The sequence below is a fragment of the Labeo rohita genome, chromosome 23 (assembly GCF_022985175.1).
Source record: "Labeo rohita strain BAU-BD-2019 chromosome 23, IGBB_LRoh.1.0, whole genome shotgun sequence".
Classification (NCBI taxonomy): Eukaryota; Metazoa; Chordata; class Actinopteri; order Cypriniformes; family Cyprinidae; genus Labeo; species Labeo rohita.
In genome coordinates, this window is record NC_066891.1 from 5,806,919 (window position 1) to 5,819,059 (window position 12,141).

The 12,141-nt window shown below is 38.5% G+C and overlaps 1 protein-coding gene across 1 annotated transcript; it reads right to left on the reverse strand.

The window, feature by feature from the left end:
- Positions 1–2,049: 2,049 nt before the first annotated feature.
- On the reverse strand, positions 2,050–7,928 carry LOC127154878 (protein-glutamine gamma-glutamyltransferase K-like). The gene is made up of 14 exons (XM_051096751.1): positions 7,854–7,928; positions 6,930–7,471; positions 6,603–6,794; positions 6,232–6,483; positions 6,034–6,152; positions 5,673–5,780; positions 5,351–5,528; positions 5,122–5,260; positions 4,851–5,043; positions 4,607–4,760; positions 4,181–4,465; positions 3,885–4,045; positions 2,723–2,859; positions 2,050–2,556 (listed from the first exon to the last, which is right to left on the reverse strand). Exons 2-14 carry the CDS (start codon positions 7,468–7,470, stop codon positions 2,409–2,411), a joined length of 2,607 nt encoding a protein of 868 aa, XP_050952708.1. The 5' UTR covers position 7,471; positions 7,854–7,928; the 3' UTR covers positions 2,050–2,408.
- Positions 7,929–12,141: the final 4,213 nt, after the last annotated feature.

Below are 12,141 nucleotides of genomic sequence, written 5' to 3' on the forward strand. Positions count from 1 at the left end.
CATCAACCATTACACCTGTACCCAAGAAACCCCACCCCTCAGAGCCCAACCACTATCGTCCAGTTGCACTCACCCCAATAGTCATGAAATGCATGGAGAAAATCATACTGCAACTCATCCTACCTACTGTCAGCACACAACTGGATTCATACCAATTTGCATACCGGCCGAAAAGGGGGACAGAGGACGCAGTGGCATGCCTTCTCCACTCCCTCCTTCACCACCTCCAGACTCCTCATAACTTTGCCTCAGTTCTGTTTGTTGATTTCAGCTCCGCATTTAATACAATCCAGCGACATCTACTCATCAAGAAACTACAGCACCTGAATGTCACCCCTCTTCTCATTCACTGGATAAATAACTTTCTCAGCAGCAGGCCACAGACAGTGAAAATAGGGATAACAACATCATCAACCATCATCACCAACACTTGAGCCCCCCAGGGCTGTGTACTTAGTCCCTTCCTGTATACACTTTACACAAATGACTGCCAGAGTTCACTACCTAATACCACCTACTACAAATATGCAGATGACACAGCCATAGTAGGTCTACTAAAAGATAACAGCTCCATCACAGCATACCACCAGTCCATCACAGATTTCACACTGTGGTGCTCTGATAACTATCTTCAACTTAACACTGACAAGACAAAAGAACTGGTCATCCATGCATCAAAATCACCTCCTGGATTCACCCATATCACCATCCATGGTCAACCAGTTGAACAGGTCAGCACTTTCAAATACCTTGGACTCACCATTGATAATAAGCTCAACTTCAATGAACATGTCACCATCACACAGAAACGTGCACAACAGAGACTGTATGCGATACGCAAATTAAGATCTCTGCATGTCGCCCCTCATCTCCTTTTGCTACTTTACAAAAGCATTATCCAACCTCTTCTACTTTACTGCTCCCCATGTTTCTTCACCACACTAAGTGTCACCAGTAAGAACAAACTCATTAAATTCTCACACTTAGCATCTAAGATAATACAGCTTCCCACCCCCAGCCTCACTGATGCAAATGACACAGCTACCACACGTCTTGCCCGCACCATAGCAAGCAGCCCTGATCATCCCCTGAACCGGTTCTTCACTCTACTTCCGTCTGGCCGCAGATACAGAGCCTTGGACTGGAAAAAAGCCCACTTTAAGAAAAGTTTTGTACCATCCGCCATCACTGCTCTAAACAAACTCTTGTGACAATTATCCCTCCTTTGTGTAATGTTTGTCTGCACTGTTCACCTTTTGCCTGCACTGTGTTGAGGAGGGGGGGAAACTAGAGGGGGGAAGGGTGGTGTGTGTTTATATGTCATATGTGATATGCTATATGTTATATGTTATGTTGCTGCTATATCTTGTATTTTCTGGAAATATGACGAATGTGTGAAAAAGAATATCCTTATGGGACAATAAAGACTATCTATCATATTGCCTAAATGATGCACAGCTGTTTTTTTGTTTAGTGATAGTTGTTCATGAGTCCCTTGTTTGTCCTGAAGTTAAACTGCCTGCTGTTTTTCAGAAAAAAACCTTCAGGTCCCACAAATTCTTAGGTTTTTTTTTTTTTTAGCATTGTGTATTTGAACCCTTTTTAACAATGACTGTATGATTTTGAGATCCATCTTTTCACACTGAGGACAACTGAACACTATCAATGGAAAAAAGGCAAAATAAGAAAAACATACACATCTTCATTATGTTCAAAAGTTTACACCCCTGGTTCTTAATGCATAATTTTTCCTTCTGGAGCATCAGTGAGCGTTTAAACCTTCTGTAATAGTTGCATATGAGTCCCTCAGTTGTCCTCAGTGTAAAAAGATGGATCTCAAAATCATAGAGTCATTGTTGGAAAGGGTTCAAATACACAAAAATGCTGAAAGACCAAAGAGTTTGTGGGAACTAAACAAAACAAACAAACAAACAAAAAAAACAGCTGTGGATCATTCAGGTAACAACACAGCTGTAGATCCTGCTCAATTACCCACCACAAACTGACACAGTTTAGTATGCCGGAAATATTTTATTTGAAGCTGAAGCTACACAGGACAGAGTAACCAACACCATGAAACAATTACATGAGTTTTCAAATGAGGAAAACAAAGAAAAATTAATAGAAAGAAAAAAATCGTTATGGTTAATGATTATTTAGAATGACATTTGCAATCTCTCAAACTCATAAATGCCAATTTAAACTCCTGAAAAATCAAAAAGTTGGAAAGACAAAAGTGTCTTGCATAAAGCATGATTGCAGTTGGCCTGCGTCATAATTAAATGGACTGTGAGAAAGTTAAGGTTTACAGCTTGTAGGTTAAGCCATTATCTATTTCTGCAAATCAATTCACTGTAAGCACTGAATGAGCACAGTGACATTTCCTCCATTTTGGTTATTTTATTGGATTAGCAGTGCTGTTTGACAACAACGTCGGCGAATCCATGCACCTGAGTGAGCTGAGGACAATCGAATGATGCCAGAAGTTTCTGTGGGCCATGACACCTGGGAATAAACTTCTCATTCAGGCACACTGAGCCGTGTCCTGCAATGTCACTGCAAAACAAAGAAACAAGAGCACATATATATATAAACAAAGATTTTTTCATTATTAAATTAGCACCTGTTTAGGAATCATAATTTATCTAATTAAGTGAAGATTAGAAGAATGCAAAATTAATGTATTATTCAATTATTATTCAGTTTCTGAAATTAATTTTACCCATAGTTGACAATTCTGGCTTGCTGCAGTCCCAATCCCGTAAAGCGAAATACACTGTTCTTCAGGACACAAGGCAGTGGATTCTGGAAAGTGATTTTGACTGGCACTTCTTGACCCACAATGGCATCACAGGCAGGCTGGAATGAACACATTCAAGACACAATTTAGCACTAAATGATTCAGCCGATCAAAACATCAGCAGTTAAACACCTTCAAAAAAAGCATAATGTTGATTTGGATGACTTAATTATCACCCCATATCAAACCAAGCCTCAGATTCTGGTTCTCTCTCCATTCTTTTTCTTCTTGATCTCAGTGCCTCTTTTGATACTGTCAGATCTCTTACATAACCATCCTGAGACTGTCTTTGGTGTTTCTGAGATGGTTTTAACCTGGTTTAACCCTTCACATCTCTTTGATGGTCAATAGCTTGTCTGTGTTAGTGGTCTCAGGTCTGAGATCGGCTCTGTCTCTATGGGTGTTCCTCAGAGTTCAGTTTTGGGCCCTTTTCGTCTCAGCATTTATGTATTACCCCTTGGATTGCTTTTAAGATCACTTATTTTTTTAGGCTGATGACACTGATCTATATTTACTCTAAGCCTGGTCAAAATGTGGATGTTTCTTATCACACTGCATTTCTGAGATAAAAGAATGGATGTCACATAACTTTTTGTGTCTTAATAGTGAAAAGACAGTTATATTTGACTCAAGTCTTTTGACCCATATGTGCAATACACTGTTTAGAACTCCTTTTTTCATCTCAGAAATATTGCTAGATTACACCCTATGCTATACCTTTCTGTGACTGAAAGGCTTAACACTAAAACTAATATTTTCCTGCAATGTGTGCAAAACTCCGCTGCAAAGATCCGGAGTCAGAAGAAATGAACACATTTCTTCTGTGCACTGACTTCCGGTTGAGTTGATTTTAAAATCCCTACATTCATATATATGGCTCTGCATGGTTTGGCCCCTCAGTATTTGTCTGCACTTTTTGTCATTTGCGCTCCTTACATGCACTCCCTTCTTATATCAGAGATGCACAGAATCGAAGTAGTTTTAAATCTTAAAATCTTGTTTTTGTTAGATTAGCTTTTTCTTGTATGTGCTTTATAAAATATAGTTGTTTATTATTATTATTAAACCAGAACTTTCAACTCACAGCGAGAACAAGATCTGGTGTGCGCAGTCTGAAGCCGTACTGGGTGGCCACAACCTGCTTAGTCTGAGTCACATGTCCAAAGAGGTTGAGCATCAGTGAGGCGTGATCCACCAGGTGCTCTTTATATTCATCATAAGTCAGGGTCCAGTCCAGAGGTCTGCCTATAGTGGGGAAAAGTGACAAATACTAAATGAATACTCATGATTTCATTACTAGTTTCTTTACTCATAAGCTGCATTATATCAACTGTGTGGTGTCATCTACTGCAACTCTTACAAAACATTATCATTTCTCACATTCAGAGGGCTTGAGCTCAATGCATGTCTGGTCTCTCCTGAGGAAGGTCTTCCTGACTCCGGTGTAGAACATGGCCGCAGCCTGGCTGTAGAAGGTGACGGTACGAGGTGAGCTGCATTTGTTTCTAAGATTGATGCAAAGCACGGCATCCCTGCCCACACATGGTCCGTCCCCTTTCAGGCTGATATCACAGACAACATCCTCAGCGCAGGGCAATGGGTATGCGCATCTCTTCAAGCCATGACGACATGCTGTTTCATAAGCAGTGCACATCTCAGTAGAACCTAATCAGTGAAAGAAAGCATAAAATTTACATGGGGATGAATCACAGGAGAGACACCAAATTTCGTCATTCATGTAAGCACCATGGTTCAAAGTGGTGAGGATGGACCAGATGTTTTAAGAGAAATGCTAGTGGTTTTTACCACATGGGTGTTTGTAGAGGTTTGTGATGTCTATACGCTGATCTGAGCCGACAGCCTTGGTACTGATGCAGTGACCTACTACATTCTTCTCAACGTGAACAACACCAAATGTCCCATCACATTTCCTCTGCCAATAAACTCTATCACTGTTCACCTAGAACACAAAGAGACAAACAGGAATCATAAATCATATGTGATTGTAATCGCTGTATGACAGAATGCTAAGTTATAGGAATTAACGCACTTCGGTGAAAAGGGAGGCCACATCATGCTTCAGGAAGATTTGCCCACTGCGGATCGCAGCAACAGAGGTGGGGCCGCAGCGGAAAAAGCCCTGGCTGGTCAGTTGAGGAGTGGAATCAATCACTTGCCAACCTCCAAAACCAGTGGGCAGGTCTGACCGATTCATCCAGGCCTCATTCCACACGTGGTAGTTCCTACATGGAAGAAATAAAATCACTTCAGAGACATTCAGAGGAACTTTTTATGACATCACTAATGTTAACAATGCTTACCAGATTGCATCACGGTTCATGTGATCGATCAGCTGAAAGTTCTCATCCAAATAGATGTCAGTTGTCAAACTAACATCAGTGTCATGAGCAGAACAGAAGTTTGAGACTGGACGAACAGGAATACCCAAACACCTCAACACTACAAGAAAGAGAAGAAGAATAAAAGCATTACATCTGCAATTACCTTCTCGAAACGTTTTCTGCTTGTTGAGTCTATAGGAAATCTCACGTGTGTTGGTGACTCCAGCAAAGGCCAAGCTCTGGCCATATTTGACAGGTACTCCTCCACATTTGTGCCATTGTTTTAGGATGGAACTGCTGCTGCACCAGGATGTAGGAGCAATTCCATCTCCATAGCAGCTTGACCAGTTACCTACCAGCACACCACAGTCTTTTTTGGCAATAACCTGATAAAGAGAGACGATTAAAACTCTTATTTTGAATGCAGCAAACTTCATGCAGAAGTACCCCACTCAGAAGAGAACAAATCTGACCATTTTAAAGGCTTTCCAACATGAAATTAGGGTGTCGATAAGACAATGAAGACTCACCATGTCAGACAACACTCTGGAAATGACAACTGGGCTTCCCCATCCTGAGCAAGGGGTACAGCTCTTCTCCAACACATGCATACATGCAGGCAAGACTCCCTCTTCACACTAAGAATCAGACAAAAGAGTAAGAAAATGGGAAAATGAAAAATTTGTCATGCTGTCTCATGCATACAAATTTAAGACAGTAGAGCTTGTTCTGTGAAATTATATCTCAGATGGGATGAAAACTGGGATGTGAAAAACCTTTTTGTGTTACACACTATTTCCACTGAAATCAGTGGATTCACAATGTCTCTTTGACATACCATTAACTTGTGTAGGTACTTTTGTAATATGTGAGTGAAAGTTTGTCTCTTACTAGACCAAAGTTCCAATTTCTGCAGCCAATCTGCTGCTTAGTTCCATAGTAGATCTTGCCCATGTTACTCAACACATACTCAGCTCTCTCTGCCTCATCACTCAGGTACACACAATCATCTGATAAAGCAAATATTGAACTTTAAACATATATTCAGGTTCAGGTTTGACTTAAAGTGTAATAAAATGCAACCCGTACCTTTACACCAGGGGTTGAACAGCATGTAAATGTCATTTTCAGGAACATAAGGTAAAGCGAATCTGCCTCCTGCACAGTGAGTCACGACACTGAACTGGTATCGTCCAACGCAAGCAGTCGGAATGGAGTTCACACACAGTTTGATTCGGTTTTGTGCTGTTTCCACAATCTTTGCCCCCCAGCAGTCTTTCTTGAATTCATCCACTATTGGAACCATCACATAAGTGCCGTCCCGGATGGATGGAATTTGACCTGTAAAAAACACAGAGAAGAACAAGATATTTTGGTAATGGTAGAAATGCTGGTTCAACTCTTTGCCCGGTACATGTTCTTTTTTGGCATGTTTCCACATGCTGTCTTTCATAACTAACCTAGTTTGAGTTCCAGGTGAAGCTTGTCACAACTGCGATTGAAAGGACGGCACAGATCAACCCACATGTTGAAGCACTGTCCTCTGCGGACGATGAGATGGTCCTCAAAGAAATAATTTGTGTGATGCTCCAGACGATTCAGTCCAGTCCTGCATTTGAGCAGGTCGACTTTAGACACCCGGAGGAGAGAATCTAAGAAAATGAAAAAAGCACAAAGGTGGTAACTCATTATCAATCAAATCTTTCATCAAGTTATAATAAATAAGAATAACATGTTTCCCATCATGCATTACAGGACAAAGATAAAGAGAACACAAAGACTCTTACTCTCGACTTCACAGACTCGCGTGCCCGTGCAATCGTCCACGTGTTCCTTGACGACGACTTCCTTTCTCTCATATTCACTGGTTGTAGCGACAAAGCCGCAAGGATTAGCGCATGGAGTGGCGCATGGCGTAGCGCAAGTAGTAACACATGGAGCAGGAGTAGCACATGGAGTAGCGCAAGGAGTAGCACATGGAATTTTGCAAGGACTAGCACATGGAGTTTTGCAAGGACTAGCACATGGAGTTTTGCAAGGACTAGCACATGGAATTTTGCAAGGACTAACACATGGAGTAGCACATGGAGTAGCGTATGCAGTGGCATATGGAGTAGCACATGGGCTTACGCATGGGTTAACATAAGGGTAAGCATAAGAGTAAGCGTAAGGAATAGCGCATGGGCTAACACAAGGGTTGGGGTAAGCCGGTTTGCAGCAGCTTGGTTTCTTGCAGCAGCTTGGTTTCTTGCAGCAGCCATCCTCCATCAGTACTGGGAAACGGCCAACATTGTAGAGGTTTACATATGGGTTGCATGCAAAAGCCATGCTGGAAAAACAAAAAAACAAAAACAAATGAGAGACAGGAGAATGATCTGTCATTGGTCAGTAGTTAACAATTCATAAGCAAGGTCTCTTTATTCTTGGAAATTAGATCTCCGGTTTCTGCAATTACTGAATGGCAAAACCATCCTAACCAGGGTTTGGTTTCTTGAGAACATTAGACTGTTTTAGAACTAGAACTATTTGTAACTATACGTTACATATGAACTATATAATCATACCAGAAAAGGAAAGACTTAATTTGCTAAAGATGTTGGATTTTTTTCACCAACTTTTGATCCACAAAAACAGCCTATGAATTCTAGATGTCAGCTTTTTTTAAAGCAATTAATAATATGTTTCAAACAATGTCTGAGATGATTACTTACATGCTTTTAGTCCTTGTCTGTTCAAGAGTAACTGAACCGAAAACCTGATGTACTGTGGTGAACAGTCCTGCTGTAACCAGCTCGTCACTCGTACTGTCTAGTCCCACATCAGATGGGATATTTATACTACATCGCAAAGCCACCCCATCTACAGCTCATAGATGAAAAGTGTGAGTAACTGTCCTCCTAAGAAAGAGATAAAAGGGTTTTGAGTTTTGAGTCACACGTTAATCACAATGGTCTCTTTTAATTAATCGGACAAATGAACTTAGTTTAATTGTTTTGAACCTTTAAACTTTAGTCTGAGTCATTTTAGGCAAAGCATCTATCTGTCTATGTATCTATCTATCTATCGTTCCATTCATCCATTTATCCATCCATCCATCCATCTTTATTTACATATATACAATGCCCTCCATAAGTATTGGGACAGTAAAGACAAAATTGCTCTGTTTGCTGTGGAGTCAAGATATCTGTAAATATGATTAAAAGATGGATCTGAGACTGTTCAACACACTTGTTTATCAACTAAGATCAGCACTTTTAGAGTTTTATCTCCTTATTTGGTGTGAGCATAAATATTGCATAAATATTCCAGTCATCAGCTGTGTCCTTTTGCATTAATTGTTCAGATATTAAAAGCAGGGAATGTGTTGTATCAGTTATGTCTATTGCTTTTTCTGAGTCTTTCATTTGATGCAGACACACACAAACTAAGATGAAGTCAAGGAACCTTGAGAGAAAAGCAAGCAATTTGGATGCTAAAATTAAAAAGGAATTCAGAGCCATATCAGAAACAATGAGCATCTGAAATCAACTGTTTGGAATCTCATAAAAAAAGAAACCACTGAGCAACCAACAACAACCTGGTAAGTTGAAAAAAAAAACAACAGCAGTTGATGATCTATCTATCTATCTGGGTCATTCTATAATTGTGGGTACATCTCATGTCCGTGAAGTATATTTTTAATATATTTTCGTAAATATAAAGCCGTGATGGTTAATTTTCTAGTACACAGTTGTATTTTTTTCCCAATCACTCTAGATATTGAAAAAGCCATATCTTTTGTTCAAAAATGATGTTCATATCACATACAACCCTGGTATTCAACTGTCCAGTCTTGTAAAGTTGCTCATTCTTCTCTGCATTTAAGCATGAAAATGACCTCAGATATAAATTAATTTCATAGTTTTGCCTTCAGTTAGATTAGGTTATGAAGACATTTGGGTGTGTACTTCAAAAATAATAATGGTTTATTGTGATATAACTTGTAAACTAATTTACCCACTAGAAAAGTTAACCCCGCAAAAAAAGAATGGTTTGTCCCATTCTCGCATAAATACCTGTCAACTGTGTTACCCAGTAAAAGTAACATGGTGGACAGTAGCAAATATAGATGGTATTTTATGCACATATTCCTACAGATCACCTTTATTTATAGCACTTTATACAATATAGATTGTTTCAAAGCAGCAATCTAAGGTCATGTTTGGGTTTTTGGGTATAAGGAAAACCTTTTTCTTCACATTGTCAAATTCTAAATGTACCCCTAATTATAGAATAACCCATCTATCTATCTATCTATGTATTGTTATATATATACAGTGCCCTCCACTAATATTGGGACCCTTGGTAAATATGAGCAAAGGTGGCTGTAAGAATAAATCTGCATTGTTTATCCTTTTAATCTTTCATTCAAAAAGTTCACAATATTCTAACCTATCATTTAAGTAAAACCATGGAAAGCAGGGGGAAAATCTCTTTATGAAATAAGTGTTTTTCTGTAGTTCATGTTGACCACAATTATTGGCACACAATTATTGCAATGTCCTTTATTCAAGATAACAGCTCTGTGTTTTCTTCTTTAATGCCTGAAGAGTTTGGAGAACACCTGACGGGATCAGAGAGCATTCCTTCATACAGAAACTCTTCAGATCCTTTAGTTTCCCAGCTCCATGCTGGTGCTTCTTCTCTTCAGTTCACCTCACGCATTTTCTATAGGGTTCAGGTCAGGCAACTGGGACGGCCATGGCAGAAGCTTCATTTTATGCTCAGTGACACATTTTTGTGTTGATTTTGATGTTTGATTTGGATCACTGTCCTGATGGAAGATCCAACCACAGCTCATTATAGAACTTCTAACAGATGCAGTCAGGTTTACATTTTTTATCTGTTGGTATTTGCTAGAATCCATGATGCCATGTATCTGAACAGGATGTCCAGGACCTCTGGCAGGAAAATAAGCCCACAACATTAAAGATCCAGCAATATATTTAACCGTGGGCATGGGGTACTTTTTGTACCAAACCTATCTTGAGTGTTTGCTGCCAGAAAGCTCTTTTTTTAGTTTCATCTGACCACAGAAGCCATTCCCATTTGAAATTCAAGTTGTGTCTGACAACTGAATATGCTGGAGTTTGTTTTTGGATGAGCAAGGAGGATTTTTCTTAAAACCCTCCTGAACAACACGTGGTGACGTAGGGGCTGTTTGAATTTTTTTTTTTTTTAGTCTTTTGGCCCCAAGACTCAACTAATCTCTGCAATTCTCCTACTGTGATCCTTGGAGAGTCTTTGGACACTTAAACTCTCCTCCTCACCATGCATTAGGACGATATAGACACACATCCTTTTCCAGGCAGATTTGTAACATCTTTAGTTGATTGGAATTCTTAATTATTGTCCTAATGATGGAAATTGGGATTTTCAATGCTTTAGCTCTTTTCTTACAGCCACTTTCTATTTTGTGAAGCTCAACAATCTTGTTCTGCACATCAGAACTATATTATTTGGTTTTATTCCTTGTGATGGATGATTAAGGAAATTTGGCCTTTGTGCTCCTCATATTTATAATCCTGTGAAACAGGAAGTTATTGCTGGACAATATCATACTCCTATTCATTCTAGTGTGCTAAATAAATGCAAATATGAATGGGAATATACTTCATAAATATTTTACTCATTATAATTTCTAAGGGTGCCAATAATTGTGCCCAACATGCATATGAGAAAAACATTTATTTCATAATGTAAGTTTCCCCCCACTTTTAATTGTTTTATGTCAATAAAAGGTTATCATTTTGTGAATTTTTTGAATGAAAGACCATGAAGATAAACAAAGCAGATTTATTTTCATAGCCGTCTTTGCTCATATTTACCAAGGGTGCCAATATTAGTGGAGGGCACTGTATATATATAACAATTAAAGCAATTATAACAATTAATGCAAAAGGACACAGCTGATGACTAAGGAATACTCATGCAATATATATATATATATATATATATATATGTATATATATACATATTCCCAAAATATGTGACCCTGGATCACAAAACCAGTCATATAGGCAAATTTTTAAAAATTGAGATTTATACTTCATTTGAAAGCTGAATAAATACGCTTTTCAAAATGGTGGAAATGCAAATCTTTCAAGAAGTGCTCAATGTGCTTTCAGCACTGTACTGCTAAAAAACAGGGTTGCTCTGAGATGAATGTCTATTGTAAGGCATTTTATAATCTCGTAAAATTGCTCCTGTATGTATTACAGACAATTATTATAATGCTCTAGTCAGAGCCTTACCCACAGTTAATCTAACATGAGAGAACAAAGTAAAACACAGAAGCCACTGACCTTTATGATCTGGTGTCACTCTAAATCATTACTGAGTGATTTCAATCTCTTAATATTTTTGTGGTATTAAGTACAAGTTTCCATTGTTCACTTTCAGGCTTAATTATTTTTTATACTCTGTTTTCAATGTCTGCTATGTTTGGGGCATTTTACTTTGTATTTTATATTTCTTTAAATTACCTCCTTTCTGCAGACAGTTCTGCTAGTGTTTTAGGACGGGTTGTGTTGGTCTGGTTGCTACTCTGTGGTCAAACTTTGCATCGACTGAATCTTAGGCAAGCATGATATATATCAACAATATTGTGATAAAATTATGTGATATTGTTTTTTTTTTTATCTCAACGGTTCATGTTAATATTTTTTGGCAGACATTTTAGTTTTAACTGTGGACTTTAGTTTATGTGCTTAATCTAATTTTAATCTAGCACTAATTTAAAGGCACAACAATTTATTATGGCAAAGTTGGATCCTTTCAAGAACATAATGCCTTTAAGAGTTTTTTTTAGTGAACTAATTTCAGATCAAATTTGTTCTTGTTTATTTATCTATTTATTATATGCATTCATTTTCATATTGTGTAAAAATAAGTACTTTTACAGTTTAGTTTAAAGATCAGCATTTAGTAGCAACATGTGTTTTTTGGCTGAACTGCGCT

Coding starts and splice junctions, on each gene's coding strand:
- LOC127154878 (XM_051096751.1), bottom strand. CDS start 7,470: ATGGCTTTTGCATGCAACCCATATGTAAACCTCTACAATGTTGGCCGT. Junction 5,529..5,672: donor CCAGAGTGTTGTCTGACATG/GTGAGTCTTCAT, acceptor TCTCTTTATCAG/GTTATTGCCAAAAAAGACTG. Junction 5,044..5,121: donor ATGAACCGTGATGCAATCTG/GTAAGCATTGTT, acceptor TCTTCCATGTAG/GAACTACCACGTGTGGAATG.